At 48.7% G+C, this 26427-nt stretch overlaps 1 protein-coding gene across 2 annotated transcripts in view; it reads left to right on the forward strand.

Moving 5' to 3' along the window:
• Nucleotides 1-26427, forward strand: part of IGSF21 (immunoglobin superfamily member 21) — a 270820-nt gene that overhangs the window by 104832 nt on the left and 139561 nt on the right. For both annotated transcript variants that reach the window (XM_003891213.4, XM_017957665.2), the window contains exon 2: nt 11742-11854. In XM_003891213.4, the coding sequence (XP_003891262.2) occupies nt 11742-11854 (113 nt within the window). The remainder of the gene's footprint in view (nt 1-11741; nt 11855-26427) is intronic.

The following is a 26427-nucleotide window of genomic DNA, read 5'->3' on the forward strand; positions in this document are numbered from 1 at the left end:
ACTGTGACTGAGATGTTTACAAAGGTCTATGAGCTCAGGAGAGGGTGTATCAGACTCATATCAATCAAGGAGGGGGTGACTGTCACATTGAACCTGGAAGGATACAAATTTCCCTACATGAACTCAGAGGAGAAGGGTATTCCAGGAAGAGGAAACAGCACAGGGAAAAAGAATTGGAGGGGTTTGGAAGGGCTGATGGGGGGTGCTGCAAGGTGGACAAAGGCACAATGTGAGACTGATTGAGTTGGAGGGGCCGAGAGAGGCAAGCTCATAAGGGACTCAGTTGGCCATGACAGAGTCTGAACTTTATCCTGAATTGGAAGGCAATGGGGCAGGGAAATTGAATGGCATTAACCAGACAGGTGGCATAATCATATTTGCATTTTAGAAATATCATTGAGACTTTAGGGGGCTGGGTACCTTAGAGGAACAAGTTTGGGGGCTAGAGATCAGTGAGCTGGCTATTGCAGCGCTCCACCGGGAGATGTGGAGGGACCAAACTAAGGCCAGATTGGTGCAGAATAGAGTGGAAAAGACAGTTGTGAGAGTTACTGGAGAAGCAGAATTGATCCGTCTTAGAGACTGATGACCTGTTAGCTTTTCCCCTCTTTATGGAGTGGCTTTCTTTTCTTAAGAGGCACTGCCCACCCCCGGCCCCACCTCTCACCCTTGTTTCTGCCAACTAGGAGGTGGATGGTTGGGAGTGCCCATTAGTCCAGCATAGAAGAGTGTATTTCACAGAACTCTCTGTACCTGCCTAGAAGATATGGTTGCAGTAATTGGTTTGTTGTAATAATATTTATTACAATAGTAATTACGCAGCACTGGAACCCAGGGAGGATGTCCTTAGTGTCAAGATAGGGTATTTGTCTTCATAAGATAGGGGTGACCTCTTTTCTTCATGAGTGGTAGTGTGTGGAGCTCCTGTTATCACATGGAGATAAATTCCAGACCCACAGCAGGGGGAGAGTGGTGCGAGGAATTTATGTGGCCCTGACCGTCATGGTCCATCCCAGCAAGACCTAAATTCCAGCTGGTGGAGCTGCTGCCAACCACCTGACCACCCGTCTGCCCCAGATCGAGTCGTGGTGTGGTCCACAATGGTTCTCTTAGGAGATAAGGGTCCTTGAATTCTTGTCACCACTGCTGCACTTCCAGATCAGATGCAGAGTGGGCTGAGAACCTGTCCCTGCTCTCAGGAGCTCCTAGTCCAGTGGCAGACACACCCGCTGCCCCCTGAGAAAAGGATGGAGGACCCATGTTGCTTTTCAGTCTTCACTAGTTACTTGCTCTCAATAAGTAATGGTTTGGGTGACACACGGCAGACACTTCTGGGCCAAAAAACTATTCCAGAGGTGGGTTCAGAGGACTGCGTGTCAGAGATGTGGTGGAACAAATTGGCCAGCCCAGCCACAAGTCTCTTAGAGTTCCAGAAATGTTCCCAGTCAAACACATCTTCCTGGCCCTCCTAGCAGCCTTTGCTGGCTTTGAACTTGAAAATAGCCTCAACCATCAGTCTTCCTGCTGCCCCCTTGTGGATGCATTGTGTCCTGTTACTATAGCGGGGTACTTGACCCTGCTACACCCCAGCAAGACTTCTTGTGTACTTCCTAGCCCCTAGTCCCACTACCCACTACCCACTCCTGTTTTCAGCTTCTTCATTTAGAAGCAAGGGGGAGTGGGTTGCCATGAGATGGTGGGAAGAGTACTGGACTCAGAGTCAAAGGGCCTGCCTGCCAAGTCTGGTTCTCTGTGATGGTGAGGAAGTCACTCTGCATCTCTGAGCCTCTGTCTCCTCCCCTGTAGAATGGGTACACTATCCTACAGGGCTGCAATGGTAATCAATGAGATAGTAATTACAGAAATCCTTTGAAAACTGCCAAGCACTGGTCACATGCTCATTTTTTCATTCCTTCAACAATTATTTATTGGGCTCTTACTAAGTGCTAGGCACTGTTCTAGATTCTAGGGATATAGTAGTATTAGTCCATTCTTGCATTGCTATAAATAACTACCTGAGACTGGGTAATTTATAAAGAAAAGAGGTTTAATTGACTCAAAGTTCTGCAGGCTGTACAGGAAGCATAGCTGGGGAGGCCTTGGGAAGCTTACAATCATAGCAGAAGGTGAAGGGGAAGCAGGCACATCTTACATGGCTGGAGCAGGAGAAAGTGGGGGAGCTGCTACACACTTTTAAACAACCAGAGCTCTTGAGAACTCACTGCCTCCATTGTCCAGTCACCTCCCACCAGGCCCCTCTTCCAACACTGGGTATTACGATTCGACATGAGATTTGGGTGGGGACCACACAGCCAAATCATATCAAAGTGGTAATTAAACAACATGAAATCAAGAACTTCCAGCTCTGGTAAGATGAAGTAAAGACAAGCTTCACTTCATCTTTCACTAATTCAAATATAAAACCTAGGTAGAATATATGGACATCTATTTGAAAAATCTGAAAAATAAGTACTAGCAGATGGATTGGGGAAAAACACCAGAATCAAAATGCCACATAAAGAATGAAGATAAATAAAACCTACAGTCTTACTAGGTAATACTTAAAGTGTGCAAAATACAAATGAAAATGCCTTGATACACACACAAAAAAAACACCCATGAAAATCTCAACTCACATGGAGAAAGACAATTAGTAGACTACAATGATGAGATGGCACAGATGGTTGAAGTATCTGACAGAGATTTTGAGGCAGCTATTAGGAAAATACTTGAACAAGTTATCAAAAACAGTCTTGAAACAAATAATAAAATAGAAGGCCTCAGCAAAGACATAGAAGATATAAAGAAGCACCAATTGAAAAACTAGAGCTGAAAAATACAATAACCAAAATAAAAAACTCCCTGACTAGACTCAGTAGCAGAATAGAGATGACAGAGGAAAGAATCAGCGAACTTGGAAGTAGATTAATAGAAATTATCCACTCTGAATAACAGAGAAAAAAATATTGAAACACACACACAGTCTCATGAGGTGTATAGTCTAGTTGGAGGTCAGGGATGTCAGCAGACAATAAACAAGTAAGTATATGTAGGTAGTGATAAACGTCTAAGAAGGAGTAAAGCAGGGTAATAAGTCAGAGAGTGACAGGGGTGCTCTTTACATGGGATAGTTGCAAGAGTCTTCTCCAAAAAGGTTTTGACATTTGAGCAGAGAAAGATTGAGAGGTTGAGTCATGTGGGTATCTAGGGAAAGATTGTTCTGGAAGGTGGGAGCAGCAAGTGCAAAGGCCCTGAGGTGAGGATATTCTTAGGAAGTTCAGGGGCCAGCAGCATTCATTGTGAGTAGAGAAACTGAATGAGTTCAGAGTGAGGGGAGCTGAAATCAGAGAGGTAGGGAGGACACAGGGCCAGGTGAAGGCAGAATAGGTGGGCCAGTGAGGAGATGGAGCAGTAGGTGACACAACAAATGATGGCCAGGTGCAAGGAGGTAGCAGCAGAGGGGTGAGCTAGTTGGAGTTTGCATATATTTTATAGAGCTTACAGGCCTTGCTGGCTGCTTTGATGTGAGCATGAGAAAAAGAGGTTCCAAGAAGTAGACTGGTGTGCTCTGCACTCCCTGATTGGGAAATAGGGGAAAACATCACATCAGTGTAGGGCCTGTTTCCTTGAGGTGCCTGGAGACAACCAAGAGGTACATCAGGCAGTGATGGACTGCCTTACAGCAGGGTTCGCTACCCAGGACTTGGGCATGGGCATGGGCATGGAGGATGTTTGCATTTCTATATGTGAAGTTTCCTGGTTAATCTGAGTCCATGCATCTGGGTTTGTGAGATAGCATGAAGAACCACACCCTCATCTGCTGCAAGCTCCTTTGTTAGCTCCCTTGGTGGTAAGGAAATGGGAGAAGCCAGGAAGATAGGACACCAGCTCAGCTCACTGTCACCAGGAGAAGCAGAATGTTGTTCAGGCTGCTACAACAGCTCCTCTTGCAGCCCTGAGTTTGCTGGTTCTGACACTCACCCGCTGAGGTGGGCACCAAGTTTCTTGCTCGAGGGCCCTGTTATTATGGTGGTTCAGTTAAGTGCCACTACCTGTGGATTTGTCTGCTGTACAGTCTCTCCCCTACCACAGTGCTGTCTGCTGACTCATGGTTAATGTCTCATATCCTACCATCCTGAGTGAGAGAACCCGAAGGGGTGGCCACTCACCACCCAGTGCTGATTTCCTCTGTTGGATGCAGTTCTGACACTTGGCTTCATGGGAGGCCATTGGATACTCCAAGCTGGCAGCAACACCAATCCAAGCAGATGTGGTCAGAGAGGCAGGTTCAGAACACACCTGAGGTCAGGGGAATCTTCGGCCCAGGCTGCTTAGGGAAAAGCCCATTAGAAAGAGATGCTTCTGTGAGGGCCCTCCTGGGAATTATAAAACAGTCAAGGAAATGAGTAGAATCCATTTGTTTCTTTCTTCACACCATCTTTGATCCAGGCACTGTTCTAGGCACCTGGGGACCATAGCAAAGAGAAACAGTTCATAACCTGTGTTGAGGTGAGCATACCCTGAATATGTCATTACAGGTAATTTTCAGCGTCCCAAGCAGTAGGAGTGTGAGAGGCAGGAGTGCTTTGAGGACTATGGAAGTTTGAGGAGTTGTTTTCTTGAGGAGGTAACATTTTTTGTGAATCCTTGAAGGATGACCAGGAGATATCCAAGTTATCCAAGTGAGGGAGAGGGCTTAGGGCAGAGGGACAGCCAGTGTTCAGGCCCAGAGGTTAGAGGAGGCTGTGTGTGCAGGAGAGCAGAGGCAGCAGAGCCAGGATGATGAGCGAGAGGGGCCGGAGGAACCTGACAGCTAGGCATGGCCACATCTCCCTACTGGGGAGATGTGCATCTTTTCCTATGGAGTAATGGGAAGCTCCTGGAGACCCTAAAGAAAAGAAGGCCAGGGGCGTGCATTTTAGAGAAATGATCAGGGAGCATGAATGGGTGCAGGAAGCCCATGTGGCATACTTTGTCACCACCATCATCTTCTGAGAACCCAAGAGCAGCCATGCTCTGAGGAGGGGGTTACCATTCACTCTCACTCAGCCTTACACCAAGTCAAGGGAGGCACAGTTACCCCTATTATCCAAGTAGGCACGGAGGTTTAAGTGAATCAGCCAGGGCCATCCATGGGCCATGGTGAAGTTATAACAAGGGTGAAAATTCATCTCAATTTGACAGAAACATTGTCAGTTTTAGGTGCTGAAAGTCTCTCGTCCCAGGAGACCCCCTCGGTCCTGGGCAGATCGGGACATGTGGTGACTCTAACATAATTTACGTCTCTTTTCAGAGACAGACCCATATCCCTTTCATGGAAGCCCCTGCTGACCCTGTCCACCCCTGGGGCCAGACCTGAGCCATCCCTCTGGACACATTCCCTTGGAGCTGGGAAAGGGCGGGGAGCGATGCTGGGATGTTGCCAGGCGAGTTCCCGGGTGGAGGAGCTATTTGTCATCACCTCGTTAGAAGGGTGCCAGGTTCCTAAATATTGTCTGTGATTTTGCTAAATGTATCTTAACAGGAGTGGTGTAAACACTGTCAGAGATAGAGGAGAGAGTGATGGCGCTATTCAGGATAATGAACTGCTTAGTTAAGATGGATCTGTCTCCACTCCTGATCCACTTCTCGATACCGCGCTTAGGGGGGCTCACGCATCGAGGCTGATTGGTGGCAAATTTAATGCCCTGAAAGACACAGCTCCATCTGCAGCTGGTGGCTGAGTAATTGGTGGGTTTGCTTCTCCAAGGAATGGTGTTGAGTGGTACCCAAAAGGAAGGTGGCAGGGTGGCCTCTGCTTCTGGCCTCCCAGGTTCAGGCTCAGTTAGCATCTGATATGGGGTTAGTTGGAGCAGGAAGGCCCCCAAAATCAAGTTCCTTTCTCATTTTACAGATGAGGAAACTGAGGCCCAGAAAGATGGAAAACTTGCCTGAGGTCCCAGCGCTGGGTGGCAGTGTAGCTGAGACTAGAACTCACCACTCCACTGCTCTTCACAGGCATCCCCCACCCATGCCTGCTCAGCTGTGCCTCCTCATTCCCAGGGGCTCCATAGGAGGGATGAACCCCGAAGTGCTTCCATTCAGAGGCCCCTCCTGGAGAGTCCCCAGCAGCGGCCTACTTGAGCCTGCTCTCCAGTTTTATGTCCTCTGCCTTGGGGGAAGCTCTCACTTTGTCGGTCTCCTGACTTTGACCCCAGCCTGGATGAAATGGCTGGCTGAGCAGGTCATCTCTGAATCTTTTCTTCTCTCCAGTCGGCTTCCAGATGCCAGTCTCTGCTCTTTCAGCCTCTACCTTGGAGCTGTCTTTCCTAGACTGGACAGTGGAATGCTGGAGTGAGGCAGGCCAGGGAAGGGAGTTGGCGGGAAGTGTGATGCCACCTCACTCGGATCCAGGGTGTCCTGTTTGGGCAGAGCTTGTGTCGAATGAAGTCCTCAACCATGCTTTACCACTTTGGACCCCGTGATTATTCCTGCAACCACATTACATGTGGGGAAACTGAGTCCCATGGCGGTCCCATAACTTGCCCAGGTCGCTACTGAATGCTAGAGTGAGAAACTTGAACGTTATCAACTGACTTCAAATTCTGGGGAGGTACGTGGGTGGGGAAGAGCCAGGAAGGATGGGGAGGAGATTTTCAGGAAAAGAACCAGTGCAGGGTATTTGGAAGATGATGGAATTTTGTGAAATCAGGGCTGGGGGAATATTCATTGGACCTAGAGGAGAACTTTTCCTGTGGTTTTCTCTTGGAAACAGCTCCCTTGCTCTATGAACCCTTGCCATCTCCTCTCCTGTGTGTGTCTGTGTCTTAGAGGTGTTTTCTCACCTGTGATCCAGGTGTTGATTAGTGCTGTCATGGCCTTGCCTGGCACATCTGTTGGAAAATCACCTTGCTTTCCGCCTTCTCCCTCCTCACCCCAGCCAGAGAGCCTACCTCCAGACCTGAGACTTAGACTCCACGTATCGCCTGATGTTTGTCGTGGCCTTGGATAATGAGCAGGCCACAGCTCATTGTCAGGTTGTGACCTCAAGCCCTGAGGCAGTAGGGTCTCCCCTCTGCCCACCATCGGTCACGTGAGCCTGGACCCAACCCTAGGTCTCTCTGTTTATGGTTCCTATCATTCAGTGTGTAATTCTGGGTCAGTCCTTTCCCCACTCACCTGGCCCAGCTCCTGCACTGACTTCCCTGCCCTGTCTGAGAGCCAGGCAGCTGGTGGAGACTCAGTGGCAACCGATGGAGCTGCAAATTGGGGGACACCCCCCAGAATTCCCAAGAGACCCAATCAAGTAGTATGATTCTGCTCCAGGCAGTAGTAAGAAGTGGTAGAAAGACACTGGCTTTGGAGCCAGACGGCTCTGGGTTCAGATCCCCGCTTGGCTGCTCTGTCCATGTGGCATGGAACGAGGTGCTCCACAGCTCTGAACAGTAGCTCATTCCTGTCTGTGACAGAGGCATATTTACAGGAGGGTATGAGGATCCAAACTGCCTGTGCCCATGAACGCTCAAAACGCATCACTTACTGTATTCATATTTTAATACTCTACTGATATTAATGGAATTCACATTCCAGAAGGAGAGGCAGATGTGCAAACAGACAATTGCACTCCAGTGTGACATACTCGTGGTCGCAGCATCGTACAAGGCACTGGCTGCTGCCTGAGCTGCTGAAAAAAATGGGAGTGAAAGTGCTGGGAAAACTAGAAGTGACACGTTTTTAATCCTTAGAGCGAAACCTGTCTCTGCAGCCTGGAAACCCCACTCCCTCAGCTTCCTGCGCGTCTGAGAAGGGGAGTGCCCAGCTACGAGCATTTCTCCCCGCCAGCTGCTACCATGACTCCAAGTAGGGGCATCCCTGGAATGGAAGGCACAGTCACTCCTGCCTCGGTTTACAGCGGTGTTTCCCGATGTTTGTTTTCAAGGACACCAGCAGGGCTGAGACTAGGGTGAGGCTAGCCAGGTGCACAAGGGGTAACATTCAAAGGGCCACCCACTCACTCTCAGGATGGTGCAATGAGAGTGTGTCCTTTAATTTTGCACTGCAGGCCCCTTGCTTGCCTCACTCTCTTCCCTCCCATTCCTGGCTCAGGTTCTACAAGATGCTCTGAAAAAGATGGGCTCCAGGGTGTAAAATATTAAGAAAAATTTCCCACTCTGGCCCAAACTTGGAGGGTTACAAGGCACTGTGAGCACACAATCCAGCTTCAGGGCCTTTGTGCTTGACATATCTTCTGTCTGGAATGCTCTCTCCTCAATACCCCCATGGCTCACACCTTCCTTTATTCCAGCCTCCTCAAAAGGGCCTCCCAGGGCCCCTCTGGCTGAAGAAGCCCCTCCCCCATTACCCTCCGTCACTTCACTCTGCTTCGTTTTTCCTCATTATGTTTATCACCACGGAACATATTTTCCATCATTTATTTGCTGCTAAACTGGCAGCTCCATGAGGGAAGGGACGTGTCTATTGTTACTGATATGTCCCCAGTGCCTACAACAGTGCCTGGTATGGAACAGATTCTCAATTAATATATTTTTCATGCATAAAGGAAAGACAGGAAAAAGGAAAGAGAGAAAGTTCAGAGAAGTCCTGAAGGGAAGAAGGGGTTTAATTATAGTTAACCCAAGACCTCTCAAAATTCATGGATGATGGAAATCATGTTTTCCTGCCAGACATGGTGGCTCATGTCTGTAATTCTAACACTTCGGGAGGCTGAGACGGGTGGATCACTTGATGTCAGGAGTTTGAGATCACCCTGGCCAACATGGTGAAACCCCATCTCTACTAAAAATACAAAAATTAGCTGGGTATGATGGCAAGCACCCGTAATCCCAGCTACTCAGGAGGCTGAGGCAGGAGAATTGCCTAAACCCAGTAGGTGGAGGCTGCAGTGAGCCGAGATCACACCACTTAACTCCAGTCTGCATGACAGAGTGAGACTCTGTATCACACACACACACACACACACACACACACACACACACACACAGAGAGAGAGAGAGAAATCATGTTTCTTGAAACACTGGTGAGAAACTCCCTATTCTCTGCACATTCTGGGAAAAGCTGTCTTGTCTTAACCTGTCAGAGCCACCCCACTCCTGCACACACCTGATTCACCTCTAAGACTGAGTGCCTGTGCCTCTGATCTCACCCTGGCATGCCCCTGTGAATCCTACTGCCCCAGACATCTGCTGCACCTGCCAGGGCTCCTAACACTACCACACAATCACCAGAGCTGCAACCGCTCCCCTACTTGCCCTCCCCACCACTGCCACACTTACACTTGTAATTCCCTCATGGCTTGCCAACAAAGGGTGACCCTCCATCTCACCCTGCCTGCCTCACAGGCACACACCATCTGCACCCACCTCAGGCTGCTCAAAGATTTATGCATCTGAGAATATGTCCTTCCCTCCTCTTTCCAGTGGGAGGAGGACCTTCTTGAGCCTTGATCTCATCAGCCATCTGGACTGATGATGCTCAACTCATAACTATATCAGAAAAGGTGAGAGAAAGCCCAGGGCAGGGAGGTCTCACTGAAAGATTGAGCCACATGGCTCAGAATTGTGGCCATGGGGTGAGGTCCTCAACTCTTATCACAGTTCCTGCCACAATGCCCATCCTCCATCTTTAGGGCTGGAAGAAAAAATGTATGCAGGCTGCAGATGTACAGTGTTTGCCACTTTCTCTCACCTCTTCCGAGAGGCTGTAATAGCATGGTGGTTGTCATGGAGCCCGAAGGTTTGGGTTTGAATTCCAGCTCTGTAACTTGCAGCTGTGTGATCTGGCAGGGGACTTCACCTCTTGGTTTGCTCGCAGAAAGTGAGAATCATAATAGTTCCTCTCTCCTAGGAGTGTCGTGGTGATTAAGAGAGTAGATGTATATCATATCAAGTGCTTAGCCCAATGCCTGGAATGAAGCAGGTGTGGACATCTGAGCCATTGTCACAATGCTACACATGGGCTTGGCTTGCCCTGAGGTCTCCCTTTCTGTGGGGAAAGTTGTCCTCCTGAAGGTGGCCTCCTTGTTTGTCATGCCCCATGGCTGGGATCATCCGGGCTGGATCAGGTTCCCTCTGTGCCCACCCACAGCCCCCCGTCTGCCTACCTAGAGGCTGACTGGTCACCTGAGTGGTGACTGTGTTGGGCATCTCTGTCTCACCCTTACCACTTGTTCCTGGAGGGCCGGGCAATGCCTGGGTCTCTGCTTCCTGGATCCTGGCCCTGGGCCTGCACAGGGTAGGTGGGAGTGAACTGGGGTTGAATAAAAGAGGAAAGAAGGATCCCCGTTGGTCCTTCTGGTCTTGGAGGTTGGACCGGTTGGCTCTGGTCGTGACTTTCTCGGACCAAGTGGGCTCCAGGGCTATCCAGGAGCTTGACCTCTGGCCTAAGTTAGAGGCCACCCTGGAGTGAGCCCTGTGCCTTGCCCCTCACCCTGGAGGCTGGGTCCTGAAGCCTCGGACCATGCAGATCCGCTCTGACTCCAACTTCCAAATTGATCCTCTCCAGGTCGATTCTTGTTTTGTTTTGTTTTGTCTTTTCCTGGAGTGTTGTAACCATTGAGTTCTAGGCAGGGGTCAGGCCCGTGGGCTCCATCTGCTCAGCTTGCCTGCACAATTGAAATCTTCAAACCCATCCTGGCTAGTTTTCTCATTAAGACTATTGGACTGGATTGATCCATTAGATCGATGACTGGACATCAGCCAGCAGGAAGCCGATCAAATGAGCCTGGATGATCCGCCCAGGAATGAGGTTCCCCTTGGAGCAGCAGTGAGGGTCCAGGCCTCTGGGATGGGGCTGGTGGAGGCAGAGGAGTGGGTTAGAGGCCTCACCAGACTGGACTTTGGTGTGGAGAGAGCAGTGTCCCCAAGGTGTGGCTACCAAGGCAAGTGTCCCAGCGTCTGCTCCAGGCATTCCCTGGTGATAGTCGGGGAAACATCACTTGGTGTCTGCAGTGAGTTGAGACTCTTCCCCAGATGGTGGGCCTATAAGGGACTTCTCCAACATATCACTACTGCCATGGCCAACGCTTAGACCCTCCCCTCCCTTTGGGTGGCAAAGTATGTGTGATGGGAAAGCCAATGATGGGTGTTAAGGAAGCCAATGGTTGTTTCCCAGGGCTCTCTTTTTACCAGGAGTCATTTGTTTATGAGGTTGGAAATGGAGGAGTATGGGCACTTAGAACAGCATGTCCCAGTGTGTATTTCCCAGATCCTGGCTGCGTAGGATGGTGATGGGGCTTAAAGGGTGGCTGAGCGAACTGTATTCAAATAGGTTTGGAAATGCCAAGTAAATACATTTCAGCATTCATTTCCTGGAGGACCGAAGAGATGAATCATGAATGCCACGACTCTAAAAAGGGGCGGAGGGGCGATGTTGGAGCACAGAAGCCTTCCCTGGGGTGTCTTATAGAAATACATTGAGGCTTTTCTTGGAGGTACCAGCAGGTCCTACCTTTAGGGGAAAACGTGTCCCAAGCAGAAGTGTTTTTGGTTTGGAGGGATCCACTGGAGCCAGGGAGGCAGCCTAACGGGAGATGTTAAAGAAAGGGAAGAAGAGGGTGATCGGCTCCATTCAGCCCTGCAGTCACCATTCACAGAGACCACAGTGTGAACAGCATCCCTCAAAGTTGTGCAACTATAGACCCCAAGGTTCCCTCTTCTGTCTGCTCTCTCCCTGGCCCTGCCCTCATCAGCCCAGCCCCGCGATCAGCTCGTGCCCTTACCATCCCTTTCTCCTCTCTTCTGTAGGCTACCTGACAGTCAACATTGAGCCTCTCCCGCCTGTGGTGGCTGGAGATGCCGTGACCTTGAAGTGTAACTTCAAGACAGATGGGCGCATGCGGGAGATCGTGTGGTACCGGGTAAGTCACCACCACTGCCCCCTCCATGCCCATAGCCAGGACTGATGGGAGGGTCCTCAGAGCCCTCTGGACACCCTCATTGGCGTGGCTATGTCCTCACCCCGACCCAGTCCTGAGCTGTCCTGGGCCTCTGCTGGGTCCCTGTCCTCTGCTGACACCCTCCACGGGGACTAGCCCTCCCTTCTACCCTCAGGATTGATCTGGTTTCCACCTCCTTTGTGCTCCTATTATGCCCCTACTCTCGGGAAACTCCATTAGGCAAAGTAGAAGTTACTGAGAACACCCTGGGCCCTGGGCGCAGTGTAATCACGAAGTGATGTCTGATGGTGGGATTTTGAGCATGAGGCTTTGGATAATGTTTTTGGCAAGGGAGAGAGAAAAACAGGAAGGCTTCTTGCCTTTTGCAAAATCAAATCACAGAGATAGTCTGCCACCTAATCTGACTGCATATAGGACTAATCCTGGTGTCTGGCACCATCTGAGAAGGGAATTGATTACAGATGAGCAGGTACCCACTTGCCCAGGGTCCAGATGTTGGCACCAGGAAGAATAGCTTGGAGTCTTGAGCACAGGTGACCTTTTCAACCACTGAGTGAACTCTTCTTTTGTCTGGATGGGGCATCCCAGTCTTCTATCCCTTTGCCACAAAGGAATTGGGGCTGGGCTGAGAAGATCCAGTGGGCACTGATGCTTTTCTTGCAATGCCATGCTCGAGTGTGCACAGATAGAAGCACCACCATCCTGGGGAAGAACTCCTCTTCCATCATCTAAACAGGGTTGGTAACATATTTTGGTGAAGACTGAGATTGTAAATATTCTCCTGTCTGCCAGACATTCAGTCTTGGTCACAGTTACTCAACTCTGTTGGTTTGGCACTAAACAGCCACAGACAGTGTGTAAATGAAAGGGCACGGCTGTGTGTCAATGAAACTTTACTCATGGGCACCAAAGTCTGAATTTTGTATAAGGTTCATGTGTCATAATTTCTTCTTCTTTTTATTATTTTTTTCAATGATTATAAAAGGTAAAAATGGTTCTTAGCTCACCGGCTGTACAAAACAGGCTAAATATAGGGTGACTTGGTTCATGGGCTACAGTTTGCAAACCCCTGATCAGAAGCCATGCTTTCCTAATCTTTGTTGTCCTTTCTTCAAATGAAACTAATGGGTAGCACAGTCAGGTGGAGTTGTTCTAGAGGGAGTGAGGGAGCGTGGAAGAGAGGGCAAGGAAGGTAGGGGGTGGGCACCAAACTGTGATTCGAGATCTAGAGCTGGCTCCTCTGCTCCTTGGAGCTGTCACCACATCTACACACAGAGCATGGAAACTCAGTGTTAGAGGAATCCCTGGGGCATGCGTGCTGTTCATGGTCTTGACTCAGAACAGCTCTCTTCAGTCTCCTTGCTCCTGGTCCAGGTGAGCTTTGAACCAGCCTGTCTTGGCTGCTCTGCTTTGCATTTTTGGTCTCTGATTCATGGTTTGCTTGTTGTGGCTATTTTGTTGGCTGTGATCTGCACTCCTTCTAATCAAAAATCATGGTTCTCTATTTCAGCATTGCAGTCTCTCCTGCTTAGAGTTAATTCTAGTGCCCTCCACCCAAGCTCTCCAGGTAGCCTGGGCCTCACAGGTGTGAATCTGACATCCAGCACCCTAAAAGGTCCCAGCCTTAGGGAAGGGCACCATCCTAGATAGATCAGTGGGCCTAGAGAAAGTCAAGGCATATGTTAAATAGTGCCATGAACTGAATCACTAAGAGACGTATTTACAGGATATGGGAACTGCTTGGCTGACACAGGCTGCGAGCATCTCATTAGCACCTGGCAGAAGGACAGGGATAAATTAACTCCAGCTCACTGCTGACGATGGGACCACATCTCTCCCTCAGCCATCCAATAGATGGGATCAGAGGGAGGGGTGGTGAAAGACAGATAGAAATATGGAGACCCAGTGGAAACAGTTAATGGAGCGAAATGGAAGGAAGCTTGGAGATGGGAAAATAGCAGTGGGCACCTCATTGCCTTCCAAGCTCTTGAAGCAACTGCCCTCCCTCCGGTTTGAAATCGAATGTTACCATAGTCACAGTGGCGAAAATCTCCCTGAAGAGACTCCTGCTGGAGTTATGGGCAATGCTAGTGCCAGGCTGGGCTCAGGTGTAGAAGCCAGAAGCAGGTTTTCCCGTGGCTTGACTTGATGCTCTTGAAGATGGTGAGCAGGACTGGGGCAGGAGGATCCGTGTCCTGGGCTGGACAGACTCTTCATTTTCTTCTCCATCCCCTAGTAGGGAGACTCTCCTCTCTCCCCAACTCTTACTGCCTAACCTTGATGCCACTGATTGTTTTAAGAATCAGTGGCATCTCTTACCAGTGTCAGGCCCTGCATATCGGGCCATGGTAGGCTGCACTAATTAATTTATTTTATTTCATTTCACATCCTTTGACTGAGGGCCTCTGGAGGATGGGTATGCAGATGTATGCAAATCACATGCAAATCACCCACTAGAGCCAAATGCCTGGGCCCTTGTAATTCTGTAGCTGGACGGAGGTGGTGGCTCAGCTGACTGGTTACTGTCCTCAGGTCCCGGGGAGCCCACGTGCCCTGCCTATGATGGGAAGGATGGGGGCAGAGGACGGAAGGAAATTCCAGGGGACTCCGTGTGGCCAGTTTTTGCCTACTGCTACTCCAGCTTTCCCTAGTGATTGTCTCTCTTCCCAAAGAGGCAGCTGAAGGGAGAGACATTAGAGCCTACCAAGATGGGGGCTCCAGGAGTCAAGGTCAGGGCAGGGCTTCCAGAGGGAATGGGAGGAGGAGCAACAGGAGCTTCAGTCTCCTTCTCCAGCCAGACCCTCCTCTGACCCCTTCCTCGCCTGCCAGATGAACTCCCCACTGCGGCTTCCTTCCCCATCTCCCTCTCCCCACAGTCTGCTCCCCTCCTCCAAGCAGGGAGCTGCCCAGTGCTGTTTGTTTTCTGTACGTGTGTTTGCTTCCCGTCCCAGCTTCCTTTCTCCATCCTCCGTGAATGAGCTTACAGAGCCCGGCTTGGAAGGAAATGAATAGATTACACAGGCCCAGTCAGGACTGTGTCTCCTACCCCGTTAGAAGGAAGAAGCAGGGCATTGTGATGAGGCCGCCACTGCCTGCTCAGCACAGTAGGCACAAAATGGCCCAAAACAAGTGTCAAGCCCAGCAGCCTCCCCTCTGGTCCTAAATACATTATATTAGCAAAGGGATCATCCTGAGCTGTTAGGAAACATCATGAATGCATTGGATTCTTTGGGTAAATCAGGGCAGCTGATGAAATTGTCTGAAGCCATAGGGATCACCTAACCTTGGAGCTAACAAGACCTCTGGCTGGGTATTTGGGATGGTCTTGCTTGTGGACCCCTCAAGGGAGGGGAAGGAAATTGGGAGGAAGTGGCAAGAGCCTGACCCTTGGGCACTTTACCCCCATGGTCTGGCCAAGTGGGGAGGAGCTCAGCCCATTTGTAGAACAAGATGCCAAAACTATGAGAATAAACTCAAGAAAGTATGTGTAATCATAGCCCCTGGGTCTGGATTGTCCAATATGGTAGCCACCAGTCATACGTGGATGTTAACCTTTAAATTAAATCAAATTAATTTTAAAATTCATTTCCTCAGTCAGACTAGCCACATTTCAAGTGCTCACTAGCCACCTATAACTGGTGGTCTCCATATTGGACAAATGAAGTATAGCACATTTCTATCACTGCAGGAAGTTCCACTGGACAGCCTACTCTAGAGCTCTGAGATTTTCTTCTGCAGCTTCTGGAATACACTGTGCTCACCTGACAAGAGAATAGCAGTGAATGCTCATTGAATCAGTTTTCCAGGCAAACTTGCCCTGAAATGATTTTTAGTAAGATGAATCTCATTTGGTAACCCGACATCATTAGATTGTGCGTGTGTGTGTGTGTGTGTGTGCGCACGCATGTGTGGTGAGGGAGGGTGAAAAGAGGGAGATGGTCATCATGCTCAAATCACTTCTTTGAAAACATACAGATGTCAAGAGAGTCATCAGTCCTCTGAGGTGCTGGGTATCGTAGTTGTCTATTAAAGCCCTGTTCAACTTGAGGATGCTTTTCTCCATCTCCCTCTGCTTTCTCCACTGTTACATGGGTTCATCTCCCAGATTTGAGTGTCCAGGCTTCATCTTCACAGCTCATGTAGATAAGCTCCAGAGAGCTTTTTTTTTCTTTTTTTGTTAATAGAGTAGGGGTGCAATTCCATACTTCACCAGTAGGAGGCTGTCACCTAATAACTAATCTACCCTAGCACTTAAGTCAGCTCTTGCTTCCAGAAAATGAATGACAAATAATGTTCTTTACTTAATAATTCCTATTTACATCTCTAACTGGGGACTCATTTATTAATGCTGCTTATACTAATTTGAGTGGCGGACATTGAGCCTTTACAATGTGTGAGCACTAGATCAAGTGCTTTACATACATGATGACATTTCATTTTCATGTTTTCACTGCAAGGTAGGTACTATGATTAATTCTATTTTCCAGATGAAGAAACTGAGGCCATTCGAAGAGACTGTGTCTCAGGTCATGTTGCCTTCCCTGACCTCTCCAGAAAGCTGTAGGCACACCCTCCTCCATGAATCCTCTTTGTGGATCTTTAGTGCTTACCTCATCATGTCAAAATACCTGCCCCTGGACCGTGATCGTCTGAAGAGCGAAGACTATGTCTTTTTTCCTGCTGTATTCTTGGCACCTAGAGCAGAGTCACCTCAGTGAACATTTGCTAGATTAACAAATCATAGAGCTATAATGTGCACCTGTTGACAGACCATGCTATGTAGCCCACTTCTGTCTCATGTGGGCATTTGTGTAATGTTGATAGTATCTGTTGGTCAGGGGGTGAGGAGTGTGGGTCTTTGGATACTCAGGGGGCTTTGTTAAGTATGAAGGAAAAAGGAACATTTCTTATTAGGAAACACTGTCTAAACTCATTTAGTTGGAGGCCACCTGCCCAGCAGGCAAAGCCGAAGGTCTGTTTATATCATGGAACTCCATTAAACAGCCACAGAGAGCCATGGGAGTTTAACCTTTTACAGCAGTTTTTATCATCCCTCCTTTGTTTTCTCTCCTTCTTTTACAATTTGTTCCCGGGAGTTGCTCTGGGCCCAGGTTACAAGGCCACAGAAAAGAGAGCCAGAGATAGAGAGAAGGAGATCTACAAACAATGATAACATCCCTGCTTTCAGTACCCCCTTATCTCACCATTTTCACCATGTGGGAAGATGTGTACCTGGGTGTGTGTTTTGTGGTGCAGATGATGCAACCTGGCCAGGGTGATCGTCCCCTCTGGGTTCTGCTGGATGCCTCTACAATGAGGACTTGTGGTCGCTTGGGACCATTTGAAAAAGAATTGAGACTAGAGGCTGGGAAGGCTGAGGTAGGAAGAGAGGACTTGGGCATCAGAATACCTGTGTGTGAGTTCTAGTGTTTGACCTTGGGTGGTGACCTAACCTTTCAGCCTTTTAGAAACTTCACCTGAAATTGGGCATGAAAACATGTATTTTGTAAGCTTAAATGAGATAATGTCTGCAACCAAAAGAGCCTGGTGTTTAGCTCACTGTGGCACCTATTCAATGATAGCTATTGTCATTTCATGTCTCTTGATAGCTTACAGGATCTAGAAAAGGAAATTATAGAATAAGAGGGGAAGGTAATTTTGGGGAGGATCACCAGGGTTAAATTCCTTGAATTCCATCCTACCACCTGCATTCCCAAGGGATATGGGCAGAGACAACATTTTAAATGGTTATGCTATTGAACTCACTGGGTTTCAATTCTTGGAAACCCAGTGGCTTAACACAGTTCAGCCATTTCAATGGATTTTAGCTCTCCCTGAAGCAGGGAGTTATTTCAGAATGGCTTTACTATCATTGGCTCTCTCTCAGTCCCAACCCTTGACAATGTTTCATTATTTGAAGCAAAACTGAAAATGATGATCCTAAGGAGACAATACAGTCCAACCATATCATAAGGGCAAGAAGGTAGGTACACTCTCGGGTGACCAAGAGAGACCAGCACCAAGGTCCCAGAGGATGGGACTAGACAACCCCTTTGGACCTTCTTGCTTGGCAGCCACTCAACCTGGCTGCTCCTTGTTACTTCTCTGACCCCACATTCTGATCTTGAATTCACATCTTACAGATATGAGATCTGGAAGAGGATGTGAGTGAGGAAGACAAAAGCCAGGGTTGAACCAACCCAACCTGTCTTGTCTAGGCCTTCCTTCCCCAACCCCCGGCCTTCCAAAGAGCCAGGTTCTCCCTGATGAGGTGTATGCAGTGCTCAATCTTATACCAGTCACATAGGAAGGAAGATAAGTCAGCCAGAGAGGGCCTACCAAAGGACAGCTGATTTTAGAACAAATGCAATAACACATAAAGAGGAAATAAGAAAAAGTTCCCACATCTAATTCCATTGTAATCTGTATTCATCCATTCTCATGCTGCTATAAAGAACTGCCTAATACTGGGTAATTTACAAAGGAAAGAGGTTTAATTAACTCACAATTCTGCAGGGCCAGGGAGGCCTCAGGCAACTTACAATCATGGTGGAAGGGAAGCAAAGCCGTCCTTCTTCACATGGTGGCAGGGAGGAGAAGTGCCAGCAGGGGAAATGCCAGGTGTTTATAAAACCATCATATCTCGTGAGAACTCACTATCATGAGAATAGCATGGGGAAAACCATCGCCATGATCCAATCGCCTCCCACCGAGTCCCTTTCTCGACACATGGGGATTATGGGAACCACAATTCAAGATGAGATTTGGGTAGGGGCACAGCCAAACCTTATCACAATCCTTTAATGCATCCCCAAGGAAAACTCCACCCCTAACCACAGCTGTTAAGTTGTAACCATCCAGACTCATCATATTGTGCTCTTCCTCCTGGGGATGGGGTGATGGGAGAAACCTTCAGCTCCCTCTAGAGGCCAGAGTGTGAATCACAATCATTGCTGCCCTGATTCTTGGTATTTATTGCAAGTTCTATTGGAAACCGGCAGGGGTCCCTCACTCTGACAGCTCATTAGACTTTTCAGAGGCCACTAAAAATATACTGTTGCCTGAGACTCATTCTACAGTTATTGAATCCGAATTTCCAGGACTGGAGCCTCAGGGCATTTGTACTTTTAACGAGCTCCCCAGATGACAGTGATGTACTCAACCCAGCCAGGGAGCATGTCATGGTGTTTGTGAAACTCTGATAGAGGGAGCTGTTCCATGCACTCATTCAACATTAATTCAACACATATTTATGAAACCAGGATGGTTCTAGGCACTGGGATTTCGCCAAGGAAGAAGACAAGATCCTGTGCTCACACAGTTTACCATGGGGGAGGAGTTAAAAGATAAACAAATAAGAAAGATACCAGCTAATGATAAGTGCAGTGCATATAATTAAAATCGAGTGGTGGGATAGAAAGGGATTGTGTAGTTAGGAAAAGGCATTTAAGCTGAGATCGCAAAGGCAACAGGAAACCTACCATGCCAAGGGAAGAAGGCAGAACAATCCAGGCAGGGGGGAAACAAATGCAAGACAGTTCTGTGGGAAAAAGCTTTGTATGTTCAAATAACAGAAAGTGCATGTGACTGGAACAAAGTGAATAGAGGGTGATGTTGGAAAAATGGCCTGGGACCGTTCATACCGGGCCCTGTGTTCTAAGGAGCTGAATCTGGAGTTATTCTAAGGGCACCAGGAAGCATTGAGGATTTTAAGCAAAGAAGTTACAGGATCTGGTTTACTTCATTAAAAAGGTCACTTCTGGGTGGAGAATGGATTGCAGAGGAGGTGAGAGACTGGCAGCAGAGGGATCACTTGGAGGTTAGAACAGTTCAGGCAAGAGGCAACAGTGGTTTGATTGAGTACCAGGATGGTGGTAGTGGAGATGATGAGAGGGAAAAGTGTTCTGCTTATGATTTGCAGGTAGAAGCTAAAGGGCTTGCTAACATGTGGAAGGGATGAGAGAAGGGGGGATTCAGGATGACTCCCTGCTTTGGGGTTTCAGCTGGTTTTGCAGGAGCAGTGCTATTTAATGGGACAGGGAGGACAGGACAGGAGAAGCAGGTTGCAGGGTGATATGGTTTGGCTATGTCCCCACCCAAATCTCACCTTGAATTGTAATAATTCCCATGCATCAAGGGTGTGGCCAGGTGGAGATAATTGAATCATGGGGGCAACTTCCCCCATACTGTTCTCCTGGTAGTGAATAAGCCTCATGAGATCTGATGGTTTTATAAATAGGGGTTCCCCTGCACAAGTTCCTCTTGCCTGCCACCATGTAAGATGTGACTTTGATCCTCATTCGCCTTCCACCATGACTGTGAGGCCTCCTCAGCCATGTGGAACTGTGAGTTCATTAAACTCTCCTTTATAAATTACTCAGTCCCAGGTTTGTCTTTATTAGCAGTGTAAGAACAGACTAATACACAGGGACAGGCGTCAGGCACTCTCTGTTGGCCATGTTAAGCTGGGAGTGCCTCCAAGACATCGAGATGGAGCTGCTGCAGCTGCTGTTGAGGCCACAAACCTGGAATTTTGGGGAGAGATGAAGCCTGGAGACTTATACTTGGCACTGTCAGAGAATAGATGGTGCCCAGTGCTAGATCCTTGGGCACTCCAATATTTAGAGACAGAAAAGGAGACCAACAGAGAGGCTGAGAAGGAGGAGGAACAGCCAGCAAGATGTGAAGACAGTGAGGAGAGTGGGGTGTCCTGGATTCCAAGAGAAGAAAGTGGCTTAAGAAATAGAATAGTCAGCTGTCAGCTAGCTGTGTCTCACACTCCAGTGAGTGACTTGAGAGCAGAGAAATGACCATGAACTTGGTAGCATATGGAGCCCAATGGGGGCCTGGGCAAGGGCAGTTCTTTGGAGGTACTGGGGGCTAAAGCCTAGCTAGAGTGGGTTGAGGGGTGCTTTGAGATCAGCAGTAACACGGCCTTGAGATTTTGTCTAGTAAAGAGATTTGACCTTGAACTTCTGAACAAACCTTTGCAAGTAACATAAAGACACAGTTCCTCCTATTGAATCCACTCCTATTCGCAGGTCATTCATAAAATTACAAGCCCATTGTCTTTTCCTACCATCCTTAGCCTTTCAATCTGGAACTGGTGGCAGCCTTGCTCTCCTCCTTGAGAATGTGAAAGTGGCTGCCCAGAGAGTTCAGGGGATTCTAGTGTAATTAAACAAAGCATTTGGTATTTGAAAGAAAGATCCTGCTCTACCATTTAATTAACTCAGTGGCCTTGGACGACAACTATTCCCACAACTTCCTAGGCATGGTACACAGGGCTGAAGGTATAAAGGACAGGTGGCCCTACTTCCCTCGAGGGGAGCGCTTCCCGTCCAGTTGCCTATCATTAAGTTGTTAAGTTCTGTTTCATCATCTGGCCAGTGGGCTTGATGGCACGTTCCCTAAGGATCTCACTAAGATTTGTGCAAAACAGATGAAAAGCCCCACAGACGAGCTGCTTCCGTCCCCCCTTGGTGCAGGGGAAATAGGCTTCACATATATTACTTCATCCTGTCTTTTCTGCCTGGACAAATCTTACTCATTCTCTCCTCTGTGAAGCCTTCTGACCCCTCTCACCAAAGCAGAATTAAGACATCACCTGCTGTGTTCTCTCAGCATTTTGTACATATTTCGATTAGAGAGACAACACCTGGTAGCTTAGTTATCCATCTTTGCATCTCTTGCAGAGTTTCATTTTTCTGCTTCTCTGATGTGTCATTCATAAAATTACAAGTCCCTTGTCTTTAGCCTTTCAATCTGGAACTGGTAGCAGCCTTGCGCTCCTCCTCGAAAATGTGAAAGTGGCTTCCCAGAGAGTTTAGGGGACTCCAGTGTAATTAAACAATGTATTTGGTATTTGAAAGAAAGACCCCGTTCTAGCCATTCATTTATGAATGATCTCTGGGCCAGGGATTCAATGTGGGGGCCTCAGGATCCCTAGGAAATATGTGGATGGGCTTCTGGGGGTGCTTAAAATCCCAGAACGTATGCTTAATATGTTGTGTGTGTTTTTGTAGGAGAAAGGGGATGAATATTTTCAAAGGACTCTGTGACACCCCCATGCCTCAACTGAAAAACCCAGGTACTGCAACAGCAGGTGTGCAGGTGTTCGCTGAGTGTGAAATGTGTAGGGCATCTCATTATCTCCACTCTTGGGTCATCAAGGTCCATATTTAGGATGGCTCTACCAGACCCTGTAGCTACGAGGTTGTGTCAGATGGCCCATGAGTGATCCATGAGCTTCCAAGGACTACAGTGGGAGATGGGGGGTGAGAGGTGCTGTAGTCAGCCTCAGGCAAGAAGAGCTGCCGGGTGATTGAGATCTGTCCAGACACCACAGCTCAGTCATCCTGGATTTGTGCACAGATGCCCTTGGACGGGAAGAGGAGATAAGAAGCAGGGTGGTGGGGGAAAGCTGGCTTTGGCCACGCATCACTGCTCTCCCTGGCTTGGTGGGGGAGGGGTTTTTGACCAAACAAATCCATCTTCTCTTGGGGATTAAGATCAGGTTTCTGATAATGGCACTGAGACCACTTCACTGCTCCACGTGGGGTTGATAAGAGCTCTTGGCTTCCCAACTGTTGAGAGGAGGTGCCAACAGTTGAAGTGGACAACCAAATAACATGTTTCACTGGACCACATGCAGAGTCCACCAGTGATGGGCTCCCACATTGGATGGCTGAGAAAGACATAGCATATCTAAGAATAACACACTGGTGGCTCAGCTTACTCTGGAGAGTGTGTCCTCACTTACCAAGAAGAGAAAAGAGCAAGGGCCTGGGGCACAGCATCCTGCTGTGTGACCTTGAAGAAACCACAACCCCTCTCTGAGCTCCAGGATCTTCACAGGTAAAATAAAAGCGTGCAGTGAGATGGTCTCTAAGGAATGTGCAGCCTCTCTCCCACCTTGCAGTCACCTCCTCACTCCGCTATCCTTTCCCCATAAGACTCTGGGCTAATGGAAGAGGTGGGTGCCTCCCAGGTCAGGGCACCCCCCAGGTGAGGCTTGGACAATGCTTTCTCAGGGGGTGAGAGTCCTGGCCTGAGCTACTTCGGGGCCTCCGAGCACATGGAATCCAGAAGCTATATTAAGCCCAAAGTGTAATTTCCAGCAGATTCTCCTGGCTTTCCTATGCCCTGTTGGGTTTAAATGACAAGGGGCTGACTTAACTTGTCAGAAAAGGATTAAAGGTGAACTTCCGCTCCAGCACACCAGTGAAAAAAAAGAACATGACTGAAATGAGGGATGTTTCCCAGAAAACCAGCTCAGGCTCACCCTCCCTCCTAAATCCTTTCTCTCCCTCCTCTCCCCACGTTTTCGTTGTTGGGTGTGAGCTCCCACAGGGCAGGCAGTCTTCCCGTTGCAGACAGGCACAGTCGTGTGCTTTTCTAAAGCACATATCTGATCTTACCATGACTGCCCCTCCCTGCCCCACATTTCACAAGAGCTTCTCATCACCTGAAGGACCAAGTTCAAGGTCATTGGCCCAGGATACAAAGTCCTTCTTGATTCAATCTCTGTTGACTGATTTCTTCAGCCTTGCTTCCTACCACGTTCCCAAATGGGCCCACCACTCGAATCATATGGCTGATTTGCAGTTCTCAGAATGTGCCAACGCTCTTTCCCACCTCCGAGCTGGTGCATATGTGCTGCCTCTGCCTGCAATGCCCTTCTCCCCTCCATCTGGTCAACTCCCATTTGCCCTCCAAGACCCAGCTTCAATGTTGCCCCCCGCCCCGCTTCCTGCCACCAGAGGCCTTTCCCCATCCTTTTTTCCCCTTTCAGTCTTCCGCATTCAACTGCCATGACCCAGACTGAGTTAGCTTCTCATAACACTCTCAAAATACTAAGCACGTGACCATATGACTCAACACACTGGACTCGTGTTCATTTTTACAGCAGATATTTCTTGAGTACCAACTAGTGCCAAGCCTTGGGAATAGAGCACAGAATAAGAACAATGGGCTGGGCACACACAGGCTGTGGCTCATGCCTGTAATCCCAGCACTTTGGGAGGCTGAGAAGGATAGATCGCTTGACCCCAGAAGTTCAAGAACGCCCTGGGCAACATGACAAAACCCCATCTCTATAAAAACACAAAAAAATTAGCCAGGTATGGTGGTGCTCACACCGGTAGTCCCAGCTACTCAAGAGGCTGAGGTGGGAGATAGATCGAGCTCAGGAGGTCAAAGCTGCCGTGAACTGTGATTGCACCGCTGCACTCCAGCCTGGAGGACAGAATGAGATCCTGTCTCTGTCTCAAAAACAAAAACAAAGGAACCCAAAACAAATAAGTAAAACAATGTAGCCCTGTTTTTTATGGAGCTTGTAGTTAGGTGGGAGGAAAACAGGTATTACATGAAAGATAGTCAAATGAATGCCTCTTTCAAATTGTGGTCACTGCCCTGACAGAGAAAGACAGGTGTCTGCTAGCTGAGAGCTCATAATGGGAGATGAACTGTAATAGTTGCATGTCTCTCTCCCAGAATGCAAACCCTTTGCTGGCAGGAACCAGGTGTCTGTTTGTCTTTCTCTCCTGAGTATCTAGCATGATGCTGAGCACATAGCTTAGAGGATGGATGGATGGATGGATGGATAGATGGATGGGTGGATGGATAGATGGATAGATGGATGGATGGATGGATGGATGGATGGATGGATGAATTGATGGGTGAGTGGGTGAATGAATGGATGGATGGATGGATGGATGGATAGATGGATGGGTGGATGGATGCATGGATAGATGGATGGATGAATGGATGGATGGATGAATTGATGGGTGAGATGGGTGGATGGGGTGGGTGGATGGATGGGTGGGTGGATGGATATCTTATGTGGCCCTGAGGGTCACAGAGGTAAACTTGTAGTTAATGAGGTAAATACTTTTCCCACAACTGGAGCTTTTCAACCATGGATGGGCTGTCTTAAGGACTGGTGGACTTCCTAACCCTGGAGATGCCTAAGCAAATGGCATGGCCACCTGTCAAAACTGCAATAGGAAGTAATCCTGGGCCCAGTGCACCCAGAACTATTGACCCTATTTGGTTCAGCTCTGAATTCTGTTCTGCCTCAAGCTCAGCTGCGCAGCCATGACATCATGACAAGGGGTAGGAGCAGAGCATCCAGCCAACCTGCATAGTTAGGATTGAGTTTGGGAATTCTGCGGAAACCAGGCATCAGAAAGTTCCAGATTCCCCAGGAGTGGGGTTATGTGAGTGTTCTGGGAAGCAGACACATGTGGCTGTAAATGTCCAGAGAAAGCGCCCCACCCTTGAGTGAACATTCAAAGGTGAGGCCAGGGGACACCTGGGAGCTGAGAGGAGGGGGAGGATGCAAAGGAATTTTGTAACTTCCAGAAGTCCACTCCACAACTTATGGCCTTATACAAAGCATCTCTGTCCGTGCTACCCCGCTTTAAACACATCAGTGAAGCCTCTCCATGGTTCTTAGGATACGGACCAATATCCGTAGTGTTGCCATAGAGGACCCTGCATTGTCTGGACTCTGCCTGCCCCTGGAGGCTCCTCTACCAGTGTGCACCCTAAGTGAAGATTCTGGGGATATCAGAGACCTCAGAGAGCCTTGAGAGAAGGAAGTGGAAGGATTAGAGTCAGGGAGACTGAGGTTAGGTGAGGTTAAGCAACTTGCTCAAAGTCATGCTGCTAGACAGTGGTTGAGTCAAACTTCAAACCCCAACTCTCTGACTCCAAAGCTCAGCTCTTCCTGTTAGGTCCCATTGAAGGCCGTAAATACCCTGTTAGGGATGGGAGGGATTTCCCCCCGAGTGATGGGCAGCATGAGGACTGGACCCTCGAATGCACTGTATCCCTCTGGCTTGGGGAGCCTGTGGCAGGTAAGACAAGTCTTCCTCCCATCTCTCCCTCATATCATCATGAATGCCACCACCGTAGCACAGGTCAGGCGCTGCGCTAGGTACGTTACAGAAATCACCTCACTGAATCCACACAGGAATCACAAGATGCTGGTACAATTGTCCAGCTTAGGGTTGGGGACGTTGAGGCTCAGAGAAGTTAACTAACTGGCCCCAAGTCTTGCAGATGGTAAGGTGCAAGGGGTTTGTCTGACTCCCCTTAGAGCAGCCCAACCTTCTCACTCCAAGCTGATGGGGTGGCCTGGATCCCGCTTTGGGAAGCTCTGTGGCCTCCTCTGTGGGGGAGAGATGGAGATGGCCTGTGGGGCAGAGGAGCCTCTGGACCTGGTTGCTTCTGGCTGTCCTCATCATCACCCTGCCGGAGCCACCTGTCTGCAGAAGTGCAGCGGCACAGATCCACACAGACAGAGGCTGTCAACACCAAATGAGGACTTGAGGGAAAACAGTTTCCACCCCGCAGAGATGACACAGGCAGCACGGTTCACCTACTCCAAGATGACACAGGCAGCACGGTTCACCTATTCTCAGCACAGCGGAGCAGACAGGTGTAAGGAAGGGACCCTTCTCTCCCACGCTGCCTCCCTGTGTGCCCCTCCCAAGCTGGACTCTCTTTTGGTGAATGGTGGAAAATGT

Source organism: Papio anubis, chromosome 1, assembly GCF_008728515.1.
Source record: "Papio anubis isolate 15944 chromosome 1, Panubis1.0, whole genome shotgun sequence".
Lineage (NCBI taxonomy): Eukaryota > Metazoa > Chordata > Mammalia > Primates > Cercopithecidae > Papio > Papio anubis.